The sequence below is a fragment of the Onychostruthus taczanowskii genome, unplaced genomic scaffold (genome assembly GCF_017590055.1).
Source record: "Onychostruthus taczanowskii isolate IOZ18803 unplaced genomic scaffold, ASM1759005v1 scaffold87, whole genome shotgun sequence".
NCBI classification, from domain to species: domain Eukaryota; kingdom Metazoa; phylum Chordata; class Aves; order Passeriformes; family Passeridae; genus Onychostruthus; species Onychostruthus taczanowskii.
Window position 1 is genome coordinate 1942091 of NW_024506662.1, and position 22267 is coordinate 1964357.

Consider the following 22267-nt stretch of genomic DNA (forward strand, 5'->3'; position numbering starts at 1 on the left):
ATTAAAATCACATTGGATTATTCCAAACAAAGAAAAAAAGGCATTAAATCCCTCTGGTTTGGTTTAGCTAGCATTAGATAGTATATATATTTTTTAAAATATTTTTTCAGAGATCAAAATTATATTAGACAAGAGCATTAGCAAATTAAGGAGAGTCATCACACATCAAATTAAAGTACATCTGAATGTCAAGACTGGTAACTCAAGAACCTTGTGAAAGCAATACCTGAAAATCCTTCAGTCTCAGAAAGCACATCTGGCCACCAGGACAACTTTTGAAAAAGCTAAAGAGATACTCAAAAATGCCCCAGAGAGCTGTCTTGTAGTGAAATGCTTGTTATGCAAAGACAAAGTGATTATTCTATTTTAGAAGTGTGATTTATTCAATCTAGGAGCTAATTTACATGAAACAGCTGAGCCTGCTGTAGAACTGTACATGTCAGTCTCACACAAGGTACTGTTACTCATGTTTAGATTCAGAGTAACTTCAGAATCTCAGAATAGCTGGTAGCTTTATCACAGTGACTGTTCATGACACTTTCTTTGTGGATTTTAATTAGCTTCATGTCAAAAGCATTTTGGGAAACTTCACTTTGGGGTGTTTTGGGAGAGGCTCTTGGCTATTTTTTTTTGGTGGTGCTGTTTTTAAATTAGCTTACTTTAATACTGCACCAGCTTTCAAAATTATTTCCCCTCTTGTCCTTATATTTTTGTCCAGTTAAGGAGATACCATCTGAGGATAAAGAAAGAATCATATTTACAATACTAACTCGTGACTTAATATGAGCATTAATCCTGCAGTTCTTTGGGCAGCCAAGCAGCAGGAGCATGACTACATTCTTGAAATAACACACAGGGGGAAAAAATGCAATGAGCAGAATTAAGCACACACTGTTGCATCCCTGCTGAAAAAAATCCCCCCACATTCTGCGATGGTTACGGTGTTTAGAATTTCTCCTACACCACAACTGCAAAACAGAATTGCAGCTAATTTACTTAGCCAGGTACACACAAAGCCGTCCTGGCTTGCTCTTGATCATAAAAAGGAATAACAATTAAGCAGCCCTGCTGTCTCAGCTCCTGTTATTATATGAAATGAGCCAGCACCACATGCACACTGAGATCACTTTCCACTTAGCAAGTAGCATCACCTCATTCAAAACCCAGTGTGTGTGATGGGTGACTAGGAAGGCATCTCAAATTAATACTATCCATTATTTTTGATCTGTATTGGGGAGGGGGAAGGGAACAGATGGGTTTTTTAACTTCTGCTCCTGAAGGTGAATGACTGTGAGATCCTCTGGGCCTTTTGCTGAAGACCTCAACATAGTCAATCAAAAGAATGGAGCCCTCAGTTAATTCTCTTAAAATATGGCCATTACCATACAGGTTGAAGAGAAGACAAAGATCTCAACTAGATTAAGAAACATCAGTGTTTACTGGTAAAACTGTAATATTCTGTTTCAGAGCAGACTTAATAGCCAGAGGGAAACTGTCCTTTCCTGAGACACTTTCCACATCTAAGCCTCCATATCTCTGTCACCTGCAGCAGAGTTACTGGATTTGTGGAAACACTCCTTCCACCAGAGCAAGGATGCCTTGAAACATGAAGAAACTCCAACCGTGTCAAAACCCAGAGTTCTGTCACAAGGGCACCAAGAGAAAAAAACCCCATGAGTAACAAATCCAGAGCTGAAACAGTTTGCAGAAGCAAAGAGCTGCCTGCTCTGGCAGGTCACCTTGCTTCCTCAAGTGGAAGTTGTGCTGTACATTCACATCAACCTTCAGGATTCTAACACTAGCTTGCTTTGCTCTTGGCTATGAGATCAAGCCATTACATTTTTTCCTAAAAAGATGATAGGAAACTGCACTGAGGAGCCCATATATCAACCTGAATAACAGAGCTCAGCCACGAACCTGGAAGGCTTCTTGTCACAAAGCCAGATACATTAAAAACAGAGGTATTTCCATGAACAGTACAAAGGCATCTTTGTACCACATCCAAATTCAGGAGGCACTGAGCTGACAGACATTCGAAGATGAACAGAAACTTGTTTGAAGTATTTAATTTTAAAACTCACTGTAGAAAACAAAGATCCAAGACAAAGCCTGCAGAAAACAAAATATCTTGAGGAACAGACCTGACTGAAGTAATTGCTGCATTGAATGAAGAGGTCAGCTGCAGGCAGATAATTCATAATATTTGACAGCTGTTAGTTGTCATTTATGAACACACCAATTTCATATTTCATTCTTGGCAGAAAAACTGTGTGTCAAAGCAGGGCATCAAATCACTCAAAGATCAATATGAACATTATCCCTGTTTTGTCTGCTTAAAGATACAAAAACAAGGCAAATGAGGGAGAAAAACAAAATTCAATATGTGTATTGAAAGAAGACACCAAAAACCATCACTTGAGTTATTAAAAAACAATGTGGATGTAAAAACATACAATTATGGGGAGATTTTCTGTGTTTTTCATGGTGGCTTTTTTTGCTCTTTTTTGAAAAATAGTTTCTTGCTCGTGCTGGTACTTTTTCTAAAATGACGAAGTCTGTCAGAAGAGAGACATAAGGATGACACCCAGAAGGCAGCATGAAGGCTGCCAGACTATTGCTGGCTTCAAATATTGCAGCAATATTCTGCACTTATTGTTCTGAAAATTTCATTAAGGCAATCAGTGTAAGAAACCAAATGTGGTTCTAAGAAAGTACTCAACAGTGTATGCATCTTTCTGTGCTTCACTAGGTTTTTAAGTTTTAATGGCAAGAAATCTAGGAATAACTACTATGCTAAATTCTAAAAGTAAATGTTATCATATCAGCTATGATTAAAGCTGGGCTCATCAATCCAAACCAACTGAGTTGTTCAACCTGGAGCCTCAGTGTCCCCAGGCTTTTGGGGCTGCCCTGAGCTCCTCTAACCCTACCTCCAACTGCGGAGCAACAAACAAGACAGCGATGTTTGGAGTTTTATTCTCAAACGCTGTTAGCCCCAGCATGTGGGCACAGATAGCATTATCTAATCCAACAGTCACTACTTACTAGAATACATCTCACATGATGGCTCTCCTCCTCCCAGCACTGAGTCACTGCAGCAAACAGAGCAGCTGGCTGCACACAGGCTGCACAATGTCTGCCTGAGCCGCAGGCAGCAGCACCAGATGCAGGCTGACCTCAGCTCCATCTGAAGCACGCTCTCCTCTACCTTGTGATCACCAGGAATTCTCATTCTGGACATCCACAGAAGTAGATGCAGGCACAGCCAATCTACTTTAGCCCTGTTGGAACTATTACTATTACAAACTATTACTTTGACGTGTTATTTTGAACTTAGCTTGATTTTTAACAGTTTAATCCTCCGATCATCTTCTGTACAAGTTCAGGAAAGTGTGTCTGTTATGGCCCTTCAAATCTGCAGGAACTTATCTGAGCAATCAAAACGGAGCACCACCATTAAACTTGCTCTTCCTTCTTTAATATTAAATATTTATTCACCACTCCAAAATTCAGCATTTATCACAGAGATCACTCTCCTGCATGGTCATGCAAACCTAGTGAATATTTACAATATCTCAATGCCTACACATTATGTACCATGGAATGAACACACGCCACCCCCCAAATTTCATAATTCATGTACAAAGAGAAAATACATCCACGTCTTGGAAATTTGCAATCTGTATTGACATCAAACACAGGCAGCCTCCACAGAGACTGAGAATTTTCATAAGTAAGAAGTACAGGATGCACCAAAAACAAACTCAGCAGAAGAAATCAATATTTAACCTCTTTGCATCTTCCTAAGCAATCTCAGCAGCAAAAACCTCACTTTTCATTATGTAAACTAAACTCCTGCTCTAAAACTCTTACCAAGTCAGCTTCATTTTCTGTCAAGTGCTTGACAGTCAGGACAGTTTCTACCTGAGCATAATGCACATGGTGTCAGAGAAACCCAGACAAGACTCAGTCAGCTGGGTACAATGAGCAGGACACAGGGACTCAGAAGATCTGCCAAGTCTGGCTGTTGAAGGCCAGAGGCTTGTGAAGTGAGTTTATGTGTATTCTCTGGAACTGACAATTTCTGCCACTCTGAACTGTGCTCTGGACCTTTGGTTCTTTCATCAGCACTGAGAGGTGAGACTGGTTCAAATTATGGTTTGTATCAAACACTTTACACAAGGTGAAATGATGAAGGCATGTAATTAATTGCATTTATCATTATTTTGAAACACTGCACAAATCTAGGTCTTTACAGCTATTTCCAATACTCAGGCAGCTTTCTCTTGATCAGTCACCATTGCATGTAACACTTCCAATGTCCATGTCAATTTTCCCTGTACACTAATGTGGTCTACAGGTTGGTGGTTTTCCCCTCTACAAACAGGACACCTACTATGAACTCTCATTCTATTCTGACCATCAAAATCTGCAATATCATCCAACTCCCCCTGTTCTCCTTCATTCTCACATATCTCAGCTCACATCAGCGCCAAGGACTTGCTTTGTTCAGCAAAACACCAAAATAAATTTGATTGCTACAGGTCCCATCGGTGCACTGATGCCTGTTCTTGTGCTCTCACACTTCCACAGCAATCCTCATCTCTTCCACATTAACTGAAAATTCCCTCTTGGTATCTGTCAAATGCTTCACCAAAGCCCAGGAACAGCCTTTCTGCTTTTGTGAAGAAAATAACTGTCTGGGTCCAGTTTACTGTTCAATGTTTTATCTGTTACCAAAGTCAAATTAACAGGCTTTCATCTCCTTGATCAAAAGGGATTTAAGGTTTAAGAAGAAGCTTTTATGTTGTAAGCTAAAAATGCATTAGCTGGAAGTAGCAAGGACTAGGTTTTATCAGTCAAGCAAAAATTAGTAGCCAGCCACTATGATAAAGACATGAAGAGACAACCAGAAATTTGATATGTATTAGGTAGAGGAATTCTAACAGACTAAGGGATCTATTAATGCTCTTGGATCAAACCTCATTAAGCCTAATTTTCCTCATCTCCATCTTTTCAATGTATTATCTCAAACTAACAGAACATGAGCTTTCCTGGCAGAAGCTAGATCACAAAAAGACACCTGTACTCATGGAATTTTAGAAAAAAGAAGAATCTCAGCAGAAAAACCTACTTTCACTGGCAACTCACTCTCACTAGTGTATTCCAGTGAGTACAACTGGAACACAATTTCTTAAAAGGGAACCACAATAACCAACAATCTGGGAAAATGTAGAACAACTTTTGACTCCAATTTCATGTTCTGCACTAAACAGAAAAAAGCTCACAGAACTGAAAGATTTCAAAGCAATTCTATTGATGTCATCAGAATACTGCTTAATGGAATAGTGATCTTCTCAGCCTTCTCAATAGATTGATGTTACCAGCATCAACAATTATGCTGTAACCACAGAGCACCCATTACACCTACCCACAAAGCCAGGTAAGTCTCTGAAAACTTTACTAACTTCAAACTTTACTACAAATGGAAAGAAAATGAGACAAGCTAAAAAAAATTTGAAAAAAAAAAAGCCCCTTTAGATTCCATCTAAACCATGTCTTTGTCCAACTACAAACAATACAATCATATGAATGAATTCTACTGACCGCTCAAACCCTAAACCAAAAAGCCAACAACTCCATCATATTCATGTGTATCTCAGATTAGAACTGTGTGCTCAGTTATAATCTAATCAATCCATATGCCTTTTAGAGAAATCCTATTTCCTTGAAAGAAGCTGTTGGATAAATGGCATGATTTCAGAAGCAAAGGAAAGCTGGAAGCTGTACATCTGGCCACTAACTAGGGAAAAATTACAGGCTGTGGGAAACCAGTAGAAACAAGGCTACCAGGGACACACAGCCATGGGCAAACTTTTATTCCTTTCAACTACAATAGCTACCTTGACACTGAATTGCAGGGTTTTTTCTCTTAGCATTTCTACATACGTTTTCAAAATAGCTCAGGAGTATGGAATAATTACTAATTTACAAGGGGGAAAACATTTTACTGTAGTTAAAGAATAAGAGTAGCAAAATTCAGAAAAAATTGTTTTAATCTGTAAAATAAAAATCTTGCCTTCAAGTCTCTTATCTACTAAGAAACTGCTACATTTGACAGTCTCTGAACTTGCACTAAAACTAAGAATCCTTCCATAGGATGTTACGAACCCACACCATATCAATACTAGATTCTAGCACAGGCATACACTGTGTTTTCTTTAACAGTATCACCACAAACCAAACTAAACCAAAGCAAATAAAGTATTTAATAATTACAATCCCTCCTAATATTCTGCTGTTGCATTTTGCAAACCTGTAACATTTTTGAGTACTTACGAAAGAATTCGGTCCAGTTTTGGTCCATGACGTCCCTGAAGGACAGCAGGGGGCTTGTACACCCTCATCATTCCTTACTATCTGTACAGTTCCTCTCTTCCTGGAGCTCTTTATTTATGAAGCAGTGACCATTTTGAAGTTATTTATAAACATTAACTCATTAAATTCCCAAGTGTCATATTAGATACCAACTCAGTGACTCATATTCCTGACAATGTATTTACCACGGCTGGGAGAGAAGGTAAATTTACATGCACGAGTAGCACACACAGGCATGCCATGAACTAATCTTGTATTTTAAAATGGTCTTTGGCATTAGGTAACCCTGCAGTTATTAACAAATATGTATGTCAACTGAAGCTGGCTCATTATCAATCAGTGGAATTTATAAACACTGCCTGGCCACCACTCTGACAAAATAAAAAACAGCCCACAGAACAAAATACCCCTTCAGTTTTGAGGATCAAAAATGGAAGCTGGAGTGTTTTAGAGCTTGCTATTACTGTACTGAAGTGAGTGCAAGTTAAGGAAAATTACAGCTAGCTTCAACTACTCCCTGAGAGGGAAAGCATCCACCACATGTTAAGGTTTCTTAAAAGACAGTAACAAAGTTATCGATTCACCAGAAAAAAATTACTTCATTACACCTCATGTGTAACCTTGGCCTTATAAAAACATCAGTGTTTCAGATGGCACATCTGGTCCTAGCAGCCTTAGAAACTGTATCACTGCCCAGTGAGCAATACAAATATTCAAGTACGAAGCTCTGCAGCAAAATAAACAAAGTGGTTTTACCCAAAATGTAAGGGCATCTAAATCCTTTCTAAAATAGAGAAAAATCTCTGAATCAAAATAATGTACTTCTGCTGGCAATGAACTAATTTCACTCTTGAATTCCCAATTTTCCCAAGATTCCTGTACACTGGTTATGAAAGCAAAGGAAAACATCAGACCCGTTGAAGATCTCTCTTTATTATGCCACTCTTCACTGGTCAGTCCTTTGGCAAAACACTTCTGAAGAAATGTTTCTATTTCTGCCTAGGAAAACCCTGAAGCTCCAAGCCACATAATTTAACTTTGAAATGAGTCCTTCTCTGAGCAGAGGGTTAGACTAGACCTCCACAGGGTCCCTTTAATTTTCATGCAAGCAGATATTTTTCTCCAGCTTAGAATAATTTAAAAACCATTTTCCTGCCCTCAACACAGGAGTCAGTTACACACTACTAAATCCAGGCACACCTAAGAGGAGGGATAGGAGAGCAGAACTCAAAGACAACTATGATCAAGCCACACTTTAAAGAAAACCCCCACCCAACAGACACACATTCCACAAGCCACAGACTTGGCAAAGCCTTTCTCCTGATCCATCACAAACCCCATGTTCCTTCCCACGCAGTAACATTTATTCCCATTTCTTGCATTCCCTGTAGTCTTACTGCTCCCCACAGGATTCAAGTCTGCCCACACTGCTTTTACCCTTTACTGAGATTGGAAATGTCACTTGGAGATATGTTAAAAGGAATATATACTTCAACCTTTTCTTCCCAACTATTTACTACTCTCTACATTATGGTAGTAACTCTTGTTCTTAGAGCCTGAAAGCTGCAAGACAGTTACTACAGAAGAGAAGCTCTAGCTTAGAGTTAATTGAACTTTATTATTACCATGTAGTTACAGGAGTAATGAGACTGAAGAGGCATTTGTGAAATGTTTTAACGAAATTACACGTTCTTCTTAAGCTTAATGACACAACAGCAATAGTCCTTCCACGGACAATCTGTCTAGCAGCATGAGTAAAGCACTCATTCCAGTGTTCCATCCTTGTTTCAGGGAAAAACAAAAACCCAGAACCAGACTTCAAAGAGGACACTGCATTAAATGGAAACAAGTTGAGCACACTGATCAAAAAAGTCAAGCCATAAGAATGCCATCTGATAGGATGTCCTTCACATACCAAAAATTTCAAGAGACTTTCAGAGCTCTTAATATAGGGCAGCATTTATTCTGAGGAGATAGCACTCTACAATGCTTCTCTCAAAAGTATTTCAGCATTATAAATTTCAGATAATGCAGCTTTCTAAAGGAACAGACAGCTAATAAAAATACTAAAAACCACTAATGTAGGACAGAAAAAAAATATTGAAAGAAAAAAGGCTTTTTAAAAGTCTGTCAAAAGAAGTGACATAAAAGACTTTTATCATGACAGCAAACTTGCACATAAACACATCAAACAGACAGATTTGTAATGAGGTTCTTGCTATTTGTTTTTAAACAAGGTTACTTTCAGATAAAGTGATTTCTGCTCAGATTTAAGAAGACACAGAAGAAAAGAGACAGACAAGTATGATGCCAATTTTGATGGCAACCCTTTGTTCAACATATTTAGCTTGTTTAGCAAATGAATTATTCCTAAATTTGCAATTTGGTTCTGCTGACCTTTTCATAAACATACTAAATGCTGAATAGCAAAATAGAAAAAGCTTCAGTGCTAATTAGACCCAACATGTTTAAGCATTCTTCCAGTCACCACAAAAAAGCTATTAGGTGCATTTACACCATCAGTCTGGACCACCTCCCATTTATTCAAGGCTCCTGTTCCCTGTATCTGTCCTGCATGTGACCTAAATCGTTCCCAGCATCCCTCCAGGAAGGGAACAGCTAATCTCCTGGGAGTATTTTGATGGTAAAATAATCCAGGATTGCACCAGAGGCAGTGTGCTTGGGACAGCCCAAGGTCTTACTGTTTTCTCCTAGCCCAGTGTGACAGCACTGTCCTACAAGCCTTTGCCATGTCATACACCCATAACCCAGACACTCACCCCACAGCATCACCCCACACTGCCACGAAACAGAAGTGGGAATATGGCAACCACAGAGTTTGTAGAAATTGGGCACTTCATCAATACATAATGATTACTAAAAGAAATGGGAAAAAACTCTGTACGTTCAAAATGCTACAGGTCTGAAAAAATATCCCACAGGGATAGAAATTGCATGGAACAGCTGAACTTGGAGGAAGCACCAGCTGGCCAGGGGGACAAACACCAGTCACTGGGGGCAACACAGATATAACCAGCAGTGCTCCAGTTGAAAACTGAACTGCTAAAGGCTCCAGCAATTTATACACTAAAAGCAGAAAATGAAGAATACAGTGTAAAGGCAAACAAGATTTCCAATAGAATGTTCTGATCTAGCACATCCACACTCAGGACAAAAGCCCTGCCATTCATGATGCCTCAGTTCTCTGCTTCTAAAACTTCCTTCCTCGCTTGTTGCTTTTTTCAGTGTCAAAAACGGAACACATGACAGTCACTGGAAAATTAATTAGCTGAAAATGACAACAGTGAAATCTCCCAAGGCTTCCCCTCTGATCTTCAACTCTCTCCTGGCATGCCAATTCCAACTGCATTGTTTGAATGGGTGGAGAGCACGAACAAGGGATCCAGCAACAAAGCTTTTACAGAGTGGCACTGAAAACTGTGCACATACAAATGCTGCCCTCATGTAGAAGAGCAGTTCTAAGTCCTTGACATTTATTTTCTCCTCATTAAGAGTCATCACTTCCTTGAACTGAACAGCTGTTGACTTTTAATACCATACCTTCTCTGGATTTCCATTTCTTCTTGTGATGGACCATTTTGTACTTGAGAGGGAAGCTGTGAATTCTGTCGAGGCAATGTAGGACCTAAGAGTAAAGACAGATCCTAAATTAATGGTTCGATTTTTTACCATGCCAAAAAAAAAGCACAAAATCAAAGAAAAAGGCCAGCCATCACACAACATTTTAAACTGCTCACTTTTGCTTTTTAAGCCAAACAAGCTCAACAACATAATGCAGCAAATAAAAACTGCAACCTCACACATGTACAATGTTACCTCACACATCTGCAGAATGAATTTATTTCACATGGATGGAAAGGTCTCACAAAAATGCAAAACAAAATTTCTCTATGATGGAATTTGACAAAAGCTTTGAAAAGCACTCCAAGTCTGTTTTTTTTTCTTAAAACAATGAACAAATACTCTTGGAGGGGCAGGAAGGGCTCGAAAAATTAAAACACTCACCTAAATAGAACACTGGAAAAGAGGGAGAAAACAGAAAAAGGAAAAAAACAAAAGAACAGGAGAAAAACCATCAGAACCACACCACCATACTGAGAGAAGGAAGATAAAGCATGTTTCTACAGCTCACATTAAAATTTACTCAGATTTCAGGTCATCAACTTGGATCAAAGACCTTTTTTGCATAGATATATATTGTGTCCAGGGGAATGGGGGCATATAACAAATGTGCAAACTGTGAATTCTGCTAAGCACAAGATATGCAAAAGGGAAGGTCATGCAAAATCATCTTCAGCCTTTACTAATGGGAAATTCTGAACCACACAACTTTCAAGTAGTTGTCTAAGAGAGATCTGTATTCTAGAAACCAAAAAAGCTTTACCATTTTAATCACAAATGTATTTACAGCACAAAACTGTGTAAAAACAAGTGAAGAACAACTAAGTGTAGAATGGAATACAGAAGACCTAATGGATGCATTGCCACTGTCAGGCAGTAATCCAGGAAATTATTTAGACTACAGCTATGCTCAAGATTATGGAATTTATAAGAAACAAGAATTAAAAGCAATTAAAAGATCCAATTTCAAAAATGTCCAAGAGCAAAGCAATGATTTCCCACTGATATTTCACCAAACTAGTTAGAGTTATGGATTTGTAATGAGATCTTCCCTATCTCAAATATCAAAATGCAAAATTTTTTGATATCTGAACTTGTGAAAGTCACCCAAACCCATAAAAAGACCATGTGTGATACACTGACACATCAAGGACAGGCAATTTGCTTGAGACACAGCCAACAAGTGCCTTGTTTAAAAGCCTTGCAAAAAGGTTAATTTCCTCAGAATGCCATAGTATTGTGTCCACTGTGACCTTTAATCATGAAAATCATGAAAGTGTACACTATCTGTGTACCCTACAATTACAAAAAGTAATGGGACTTAATTGTGGAGGATGAAAGCAGGCTGTGTACTACAGAGGTGGTGTCTTCCTTAGTTATTCTTTCAGCAAGCATTAGGCCCTTGTACCTAATGCTTTGATGTTGCTTGGGATGCACTATTTTTGCTTGAAGCACCTCCAAGAGACACCCCCAGGTATAAAACCTATGGTGTTTTAAATGCAAAAAAAAAATTATTAATTCATCATTGCAGTTAGATGATCATTAAGCAGAAACATCTGTCACATGGCTCAAATGGAAAACGTTTCTGCTTTAAAACTTCCCTAAGACACACGTCCTCCTCTCCTCTCCCCTGTGTGACAGGTGGAAAGCTTTAATGCCCACGAAGCCATGACTGCAGCTCCCAGGCAGCTGGGCTATTTGCTGCCTGCACCAGGCTGCACAGCCTTTCATGGCCTTCTACAAGCAGACACAATCCAGCAGCAGTGAAAGGTGCTATAAACACCAGCACTGCTGCTTGCCATGCCCAGCAGAACACTTGGAGTAAGTCACGACTCACAGCTTGAGCTGAAAACTGCGAGCAACACTTGAAGTATCAGACATGGGATGAAATTCCCATCCCATTCCTCAGAATGAAACACAGTGACCTGAAAATTAATGGATTGCTTAAAAAATCAACTTAAGGAAGTTAAAGACAGTCAAAAAAGCTTTGCAGTCCAAGGAGTGAAATTTAACACTATTGGTAGCCTGAACTGTGGTAGGTTGATTAATAATGAAGAACAGAAATAAAAAGAAATGGTCACAATGTGTCCATATACCAACCAGAACTATTTTGTGCTGAAAATGCTGTAGAATTGAGAAGTTCAAGGTTCAGCCAATTTAATCTTCAAGAGTATTTAACAGGGCTTTTTGAAGCAGGTATTATCATGCTGTAATAGCATGCAGACCACCACTCTCCAACCTTTCTACCTTAGTCCTTCTTCAGCCATCACCTCCAGAAAGTAAACACCAAGCTTCATCTGCATTGGCTATTCCAACACACCCACCTGTGAGGAAACCTGTTCTTGTAGCCTCAAACTTTGTTCCAGAGCACTGTCCTTCAGAAAACCACATTATCCATCAATTCTGCACAAGGCAAACATGAGCAAGCCAAGCCAGCTTTATTTTGGCCAGCCCACTCCAGGGATGGGCTTCTTTCACAGCTAGGCACACAGGAGACAGAACAAAATCACCTGCTGGCAATTAACCTGGTGGCTCCAGTACTTCTTACACATTTCTGCCTCAAGGAAATGCAAACTGAGTATACCAAAGGCTTTCAAGAAAGGGAAGCTCAGATCCCAAGTCATCTCTCCTGTTTTCTCATGAAATTTCCCTCTGCAGCCACCCTGCTAATGAGCATTAGACAGTTGAAGGTACATGCCAGGTGGAAAAGTATGTTTTATCCTAGAAGGTTTATTACAGCAAGGCAAGACTGCCCATTTATTGCTAAAATACAACTGCCTGGGTAGCAGGACAGGTGGTATACTAAATAAACAGGAACTAGCTAATAAAAACCTCTCTCAGAGGTTTCTGAACACTTTAAGATACCTCAGAAACATCAACCCCCATGAGAAATATTGAGATACTGCCTGGAAAAGAACTCTGATCATTCTACAGGATCACTTTATCTTCAGAAGCCAATATAAGCCAAGTGAGAGATGAGGCTGAATGGTCTATTCATTCTGAGTTTTAAAGAAAACCTAACATCTCTCTTTTTCTAAAAAAGCACAGATGGTGCACTCTGCAGCACATTCTGACAGACAGAGGATATAATTTTATACTAATTTGTTCAGCAGCCCTTCCAGTTTCAGTGCTTTCTGTTTTTCAGCTTATTCTCTCACCTTTGCATCACCCTTCCTCTATGACAGTTCAGGCAACTGTGTGGTGAGAGATGGCCTGGCAATCTAACACATTAAAAATCTCATGGAAAAAAGCCTGCATTAAGCATTTCCACCAGCTAGATGACAGCCAGACCTGCTTCTTCATGCAGTCACACAGACAATTACGGTGGCATCAACATCAGAACATCAACATCAGACTGCTGGGGACTGCTTGAACCAAATCAAGCATCCCCAACATCGCGCCCTTTTAAACCATAACCAGAGTTAATACTTTATCAAACTCCTTAATTTTTTTATCCCTAACTGACTGGTTACTTCCCCCAACATCGCCCTTTTAAACCACAACCAGAGTTATAGTTTATCAAACTCCTTAATTTTTTTATCCCTAACTGACTGGTTACTTTGTATCTCTATTCAAAATCCAAACCATTTTCAGTTGCACAACCCTGTGAAAGCATAACTGGCAAGCTGGGGAAGGAAACACAGGGTTTGTCCCCCCTCAATGCCTTTTGCTCCTCTGTTGCTTCACTCGTTCAGTTACCTGGTGTGTTCTGGAGTGTCACACCACACCCTACCCCGCTTCTTTTCATGCCAGCTGCATTGTATGTTATCAGTGTTGACACTGGCTGATATGGAATATATCACATTCCTGTAGCCCTAAAAAACCCCAAGCATCAGCTGTTCAAGATTGGCACAGCACATGTCCTGCAAGTTACACACTGAGCTCCAGTGGGGATTTTCCTTTGGCTGGACAGGCTCACTCGGGAGCTGGTAACACAAGGATGGATGAAAAGGGGTTTGGGGGGACCAGGGGCAGCCAAATCATGTGAAATCTTCCTCAGAACCTCACAAGCCCTAAATCAATAAGGCAAAAACACACAGAAAACCTCCCACCTGCAATTACTTCACTTCAGAGTACAGCAATAAAAGACAAGCCCTAATTTTTGAATAAATCTACTAAAGCTGGTCAGCTATCACACATGAGAATTTTAGTTTGAGGTGAAGATCTCAATTTTCTCCCCAGAGAAAAAGTTTATATAAACAACTCAGTAACTAAGAAATTCCACTCCTTCACTTCTCAGTATGTTAGTGCCAAAACTAAGCAGTGTTCCAATTATATAGTCTGATATCCAAATCAAAGTGTGACTTGCCTTTTAGAAGTCTTTTCAGAGACTGAAAGGGGACAGCAGATTTATTTATATGTTTATATGATATAAACATAAGTGACCTGGCTAATTATAATCTTTAGAAAATATTTTCTTTGAGGACAGTTTGAATACTCCTACTAAACAAAGCCCACACGCCAGGCAAGAGTTCAAAGCTACAGCCAAAAAGATGTATTTTTGTTAGGGTATATGAGAATTTACAAAAAAAAAAAAAAGTGTGTTTTACTAAATGGTTAAAGGTTTTCTGAATGAATGGAAAGCAGGCTTTTCAGAGATCTGTGCAGGAAGCAGTAAGAACAACAACTGTGGTATCCCTCTTTGATGTGTCTCCAGCTCCTTCCCCCATTCAGAGCCTGTCCTGCTCCAGGCCATGCCAGAACAAAGGCTGGGCTGATTTGCCAACCAGCCCTGAGCAGAACCAGAACCACGTCACTCCTCTATTGTAGTTGTGGGGTGCCCAAACGAAGGGAGGAATGATTAATCTGACCATGTTCTCAGAAGGCTAATTTATTGTTTTAAGATACTATATTATATTAAATAATACTAAACTAAACCATACTAGACAATGCAGAAAGGATACTTACAGAAGGCTAAAAAGATAATAAAGAAACTTGTGACTCTCTCCAGAGTCTTGACACAGCTTGGCACTGATTGGCCAAAGAGTAAAAACAATTCTCATCAGAAACCCAATGAAACAATTTCCTGTTGGATAAACAATCTCCAAACACGTTCCAAAGGAGCAAAACACAGGAGAAGCAAATGAGATAAAATTGTTTTCCCTTTTCTCTGAGGCTTCTCAGCTTCCCAGGAGAAAAATCCTGAGGTAAGGGATTTTTCCAGAAAATATGAATGTGACACTCCTCAAGCCCTGGATGTGTGTTATGGGTTTATATGCAAGACCATGATGACCAAAAACTAGGGCATTAACTAGTGACAAAATTTTCTCTAGTACTTCTGTTTGGGTGAATCATCTCCCAGCCAAGGCTTCCCCTCCCTTCCAACACCTACTTCCTCACTCACAGCTACCTTCAGCTGAGTTAATTCACTCATCACTCCAAATTTAAAACCAAACACTTTCCACTTCAATCCACAAGCTCTTTTAACTTGATCAAGGCAATAAAAGGCAGCAAGAACAACAAAACCATTCATTAAAACACACATGAATTGAAGTAGAGGTAAGCCTCCTATCAGTGCCAGCAGAAGCCCCTATCAGTGCCAGCAGTGCCTTGGGAACCAGGCTCTGATAACCTGGGAGCCAGGCTTGGCTCAGCCCCAGTGTGCTGGGGGACATCAGCAGCTTCCAGTGTCCCTCTGCCATCCTCTCACGCCCAGGGACACAGCTTCACCAGCAGGGAACTACAGCTGTGAATGAAAATACAATGCCACGAACATAAAGGAGTAAATATTGAAGTTAAATCTATCAATACCATCCATTGTGGGATATTTAGAGCTCCCCCTCCACCCTTAGCTGGGTTAAAATTTGTTTAAATAGCAATGTTATAGGTGATGACTGCCTTTACTGGGGGATAATACTATAGAACTGAGCCTAACCAAGGTATATTTCACAACTATCTTCATGACTTTTATGAAAACACCCTGCTCCCAAAAGGCAGATTTAATCTATCTACAACTTCTATGGATAATATTTTTAAAGACAACACTATAAACCCTCAACTGTAAAACATGCTGACACTCCTCTATATTTATTTTAAAAAACTTTATCCATAAATTAATGTACTTCTATTTGTATTTGCCATGCAGTTGAGACCAGCTACCAGATTTTAATTCTTCACGTTGTTCACCCATAATTTAATGCTTTCATATGATACACCACTAATTCTGAAGAACAAAAAAACACCTAACACTGATGATGCTTTCAATAATCTTATCTGCAATTATCATGAAGAGGAAGTACTCTGCCCAATAAACAGGTTTTTTATTTCCTGCAGGGTCAGCATTTTGGCACATAAATCAGGATTACCTAATCAGTATTAGCTATTAAAAACACCTAGTAATGACCTAAAAAATTATTTAATCAATCTCACATTTAAAAGGAAGGGAAAAAATCTTGTTAGCAAGACCAGAGATATTATCCAACTCTTGACAACACAGGTAATAAAAATACCATCATGTTACTCCTGTTCTGACAGGGAGTGCTGACAGCCTGTTCCAGAGGCTTGCTGAAAGTACAGGTACAGCATCATTACTTCACTGCTGTAGAATTTTTATTCTCCCAAAACAAGTTTTAGCATGACATGAACCAAAACAGTACAAAGAAAAGCACCCCCCAAGCTCCACATATACTTTTCTCATTTCAGTCTCCTGTAGTCTCTCTATATATTCCGATTAGGCAACCCCAATTTTTGTTTCAGTTTGTATTTCCCGAAGATATTAAATTATTCAATCCATTATTTGAGTGCATTCCCCTATCAGCAAGGATTTAATTACCTATCTCTGTTGGAAGAGAAAGGACTGCACATTAATGTACAGCTGTGAATAAAGATTTGTTTATTTAATAACTGGACAACCTAACTTCTAGAGTTACTCATTCAAAAGGAAATCAAGAAACTTGAACCACAGGGGATTTTTCCCCTCCAAGGTCAGAAGAATTAAATAATGAGACCTTTGGAACAAAAAATGCCTTCTGGTTCTTTTTTTTTTACTCCCAATTTTCCTATGAATTAAATTGTGATCTAAGGCAATACTAGAACAGATTCACTGAAGCCCTTCATGATCTTGCCTTTACACCCAGAACACTCCAAAATCTTTTCAAGAACCAATATATAACTGCTACAGATTAGCACAAAAAGCATCACAAATCTTACATCTATGCAATTCTATTAGAAAGAATGAAAATAGACTTATTTACTGTTGTGACATCCTTCCTTCAGTTCTTCTGCCGCTTTCATCTTCTGCAACAAACAACTTCGAGGACCTCCCCAGGTGCAAATCACACATCTAGAAACCCCACACTTAGTTTCCTATTCTCTTAGCAAGGCTTTCCTGAGGTTGAAGACAGATGCCACACAAAGAAACACCGATTCCAGCTGAGCTAGAAGGTGCTTTTTGCAGCAAAGCTGAGTATGATGCTCCTTTGTTCCTCCCAACACAAGCTTCCCTTACGTGACCTTATTCCTTCAAAGAAATAATCCATTGTCTCAGACATCAGAGAATTCTCAGCTGTCTGATTTCCCTTCATTGAAGCTTTTCTCTCATTCCAGAACCACTTTGATTGCAACAATGAGCCCTACTTAATGCAGATATGAAAATTTTCTTTGTAATGCAATGCAAAACCTTTGCAGCAAGCTGTCATCTCCAGACAAGACAATTACTGAAGATCTGAACACACTGCACACAGCCTTAGAGCCAAAAATCCTCTCCATTTGACCTCTTAAACTTGATGACATGCACTTGTCATTTGATGAAGGTGTCACTTTTGACCCATGTCAAACAGTTATTTAATGTAATGAGTTTAAGCCTTCCAAATTTTTTCCAAATGAGGGCCAGGAATTGGTTCACTTTTAATGCATTTCTTAAACAGTGTGGGACAGTATCTGCAGTACTTAATTCTTTTAAATTCCAGAACAAAATGCAGTCCTGTGTTGTCCTACTCTTCTGGATTTGCTGGTTGCCTACAATCTGCCCAACTAGCCTGCAGGAAAATAGCGTTTGCTAATGCAATCATTCAAACCAGAACAGAGCTAAAATACTTTGACATTCATTTAAATAAACAGAGTTCAACCATTTGAGAAGTTAGCACGTTCATTTGACCAGTCCTATAACTCAGGGGGAGGATAAAATCCTACATCTGCAGAGCATTTGCAGCAGTTTCACTGATCAGGCAGCCATTGCTTCCCAGCCCTTTGGGACAAACCTGCGCTGTTTGTTGAGCAGAAAGCTGCCACTTGCAGTAAAGCCTTCACTCTTAACCTCAGAGATTTTCACTCTGCATTCTGAACTCATCAGAAGGACAAAAAGCCCATCCCTGTGAGCTCAGCAGTGCCTCGGCTCCAGCAGATCCACTAGAGGGAGATCCTAAATTAAACAACCTCCAATTTTGCCAGCAGCCAGCAGAACAGCTGAGGATGCCAACTAAAAGATCAATGACATTTTTCAAATATATGCAAGAGAAGGAGACCATGATTTAATTTTATTTTAAAAAGAGTGAGAGAGCCCTACCCAACAGCTGACTTGCAAACCAAGTGATGTACACAACTTAATCTTTAATATTCCTTAGAAGTCATTTAGATTTCTGTGAACCCTTGCATAAAATTTAAAATTCATCTGCAGCTTTATGAATTTCTGAATAGTATGCTCAGCTAACATTAAAACTGCTTTCCTTTTATGAATAAATACAACATAAAATAAGCAAGCTAATAAAAGAAATTGCCAAAATGAGAAAGCACGGCAGAAAATAAGGACACTGAAAGAATCTAACTTTAATTGGATGCAATTCTATAATAAAAGGGAAGCTATCTCTGTAGGATCTCTTTATTTTTATTTGAGTTGGAGGTTTTATATGCCATTTTGGATACACTAGGAAACACAGCAATTTATTTAAACTAAGACAAGTTGTCATTTTCAAGCACAGATTTTTGAAGCAGTATCATCAAAATACCAACGAGGACAACATGGGTTAGAAATTTTTAAAACCCAAGCAGATACACCGAAAGAAACAAAATTAACCATATATAATGTATTGATCCATCATATATCAGTGCAAGTTTATTTTATGACACATACCCTCCCAACACCTTTTCAGAAAGAGTAATTTGTTTATAGAAGAGAGACAGTTGTGATCCATCTCCTAAATTGAAGAGCTAATATTAGAGCCTCAGAGCCAGTGACCTGTCTAAGTAAATATTCATCTATTTCTGAGATGCTGGGGGGGTGGGAAGGAGGGAAACTAACACCAAGGATTCATTTCTAGCTGAACTTTTAGGAAATTATACCAACTACACAGAAACAAAATTCACTGATCTTTGAGCAAGGAGCACAATTAGTTTGCTTCTAAACTGCAAGCCACTTAGCAACCTATTTTCCATTATTGAAGCAGCATGTTCAGAAAGATACTTCTTACACTGGAACAGGTCAGAAAAATTCAGTAATATCTAGATCAGACAGTGACAAAAATTCCCAGTTGATAAAACTTAGGAACACTTCTTGACAGTAGTCTAACACAGAAACATTATGAACACTTCTCTTTAAACACTGTCTGGAAGTGATATGAGGCTGAGAGAGCAATTCCACGTGCCTTATTAGGAATTGTTTTAGAAGCAGCACTGCAAAACCGCTCATCTGCTGGAACAACGCTGATAATGCGAAGGTTTGGTTTTATTTTTGGTTTTATTTCATCTTGATGGAAGCTAGAGCAGCTACCTGTCTGTGGCACAGGTGACAGCTCATCTTAAACCACCACAGCCCTTGGCTGACAGGAGCCAGGGAAGAACAATTATCTCCTGTGCTCACCATTAGCTTGTGATGCAGCTAATTAACGCATTTTGACTTGTGCCTGCTGCTGCCACCAAATTAAATTCACAACAAGGAGAAACAAAGTGACAACGCTGTAGTTCAGAAAAAAACTTAAAAGGTTAAGCCAGTCACTTTCAAACATAGCCACAAACCTTAATTCGTGTCCATGTCAGAATTGTTGAGAACAAACCAGAGGAAAACAGCACTGTAGTCAGCAACCAGGCTGTGGTAAGTCACACACAGTTATAACATTTTACAGTCATAAAATTCTAGTTTTATCCAAGTCTTTATAAACTGAAGTGGCATCTCTGTTTATTAATGAAGTTTCTACTATGAACTTATATATATATATATAATATAATTATATATTAACATATATATAACAATGCATATATAATACATAACATATATATTAACAAATATATAACAATGCAGGAGCCCACAAACACCTTGAATAAAGTAGCAAGAGAACAAGTCATTAGACAAATTACAAGCCACCAAATTTAAAAAGGACACACTGTCTAACTAAAAAATGAGCAATGCTATGCCTGCCTATGTCATTTCAGCCTCTCTAGCAGCTCAGGCTCAATGTTATGAACAGTTAAACTGAACTACAAAGATATGTATGTGCATACTATACACACTGAAACACAAATTCTTCAAGTACAGGTACTGGGAAAGAACTTGAACACCTCAAACCTGTGATAATTACCATCCATCAGGCCTTTTCATCAAAAGAGTACAAACCAACACTTCACGTGTTCCCAAACACTGGCTGGGAGACAGGTGATGAACAGTCAGAATGCATGAAGAGTTTACAAGTGAGTAAGCCTTAGGGAAAGCAGAACTGAGGGACGTAGAAGAGAAAACACCCAGCTGAGAGGTAGGAGACTGGGAATCACAGCTGGGTTATTTTAGCAGGCAAAAAGAAACCTCCTAACTCTAGCTACCATTTCTATTTTGGCCTCCTATGTTGTGTAACAATGTAAGCACTGCAGAATGTACCATCCACAACCTAGACAGATTAGTTTCAAAAGTCAAGTCTTGAAAGGACTACCAGAAAAAAACACCAACTTGACAAAACCACCTTTTTTGCTATAGTTGAGACAGCCCTAGTATAGTTATCTACAGCCTCTCTTCTACACAAAAGAAAGAAAACTGGCACACAAACACTATCTCTTGTTACACAGGCAATCTTTAAAGTTTAATGAGGACAAAAGAATTCTATTTGGTTACAAGAACACAAAAGACTCTTAGTCTTTTAAAAGAAACTCCCTGTGTGTGTGTCACAGTGTTACACTGATCAATTTGCTGTAGAGCCTACCTAGAATGTGTTACAGATACCAGCAGAAGACTGCAAGACAGGAATTTTTCCACCACTGTTTTAAAGCCTATGTCACCCTGATTTTCAAACAAATAAAATTATAAACCTGGTGTCTACATTGTACGTGCTCATCTGAATGTTAACCCTGGATTCAAGGTCCTTGAGCCAGAAGACTCTGCATGGTAAAAACTTCCAGAGAAGATTACCTGAATTCCAAAGTTTATAGGAAAAAAACCTTCACAATTTTATAATAAACCAGTAACCAATGAGAAGCAAAAATACCAACACACAATAGGAACCTGGATGTCTCTAGAAATCCTGAAAAGTATCCTCCTTACAAGGTACATGCTTCTTGGGCAGGTCTTTTTGTTTTGCATCCTTAAAAAAAAAAAAAAAAAAAAAAAAAAAAAAAAAGGCAAAGCCAGCAATTTTTGTATCTAATATAGAAATATGTAAATTGATTTACTTGCTAGGAAGTGCAATTACAGAGATGTCAGCTGAGTTGAGAAGCACTGTTAAGAAGCAGTAATTAGTCAGACAAAACATCCAAATAATTAAAACACCTAGAGGCTTATTTATGATTAGAAACAAGACTTATAGACATTTACACATAAACATTTGAATGTTTCTGTATTTGAACAATCTTAGGGGGAAAAAAATAGTGAAGAGACTCTTACCAGCTTCCTGTGAATTTAATACTTCTAAGGCATGCATCATGGCACTTGCGAAGACATTGGCATCTTCTTTGCTGCCAAAATTCAGACCATACACTTGCCTTGCATCACGCCACTGGTGGAAGGTCTGTGTAGCCTGATTGTACTTCAGCCCTTTTGGAATGGCACAATTTATTACCACCTACAATCATTAAAAAAAACCAAAACAAACTTATGTTTAAATTTGCTGTTCCAGCAGAAGTTTCAGTTTTGTGCAGATTTTATTCCTCCACCACACGGGTTAATTCACGACTCATAATCTGTGAAACACAAGGCTGAAAGCACAAAACCATTTCACAATTTTAATTCCAACACTGTCTGTAATCAGTGGTGGGAATACACAAGGGGACTAATGAGATATTTTGTAGCAACTTTTGTAGTTTAAATGTTCTCACTTCAAAAGATGCAGCCATG

General features: G+C 38.8%; 1 protein-coding gene across 12 annotated transcripts in view; it reads right to left on the bottom strand.

Annotated features, from left to right (window-relative positions):
- ENAH (ENAH actin regulator) overlaps positions 1 to 22267 on the bottom strand; it is a 91943-nt gene that overhangs the window by 23585 nt on the left and 46091 nt on the right. For 6 of the 12 annotated variants that reach the window (XM_041425082.1, XM_041425080.1, XM_041425078.1 and 3 more), the window contains exons 3-5: positions 21818 to 21995; positions 10405 to 10416; positions 9940 to 10024 (exon numbers count right to left, since the gene is read on the bottom strand). In XM_041425082.1, coding sequence (XP_041281016.1) covers positions 9940 to 10024; positions 10405 to 10416; positions 21818 to 21995 — 275 coding nt within the window. Of the gene's footprint in view, positions 1 to 6339; positions 6425 to 9939; positions 10025 to 10404; positions 10417 to 21817; positions 21996 to 22267 lie in introns of those variants that run through there. The other 6 variants (XM_041425079.1, XM_041425075.1, XM_041425073.1 and 3 more) reach the window with 2 other exon arrangements.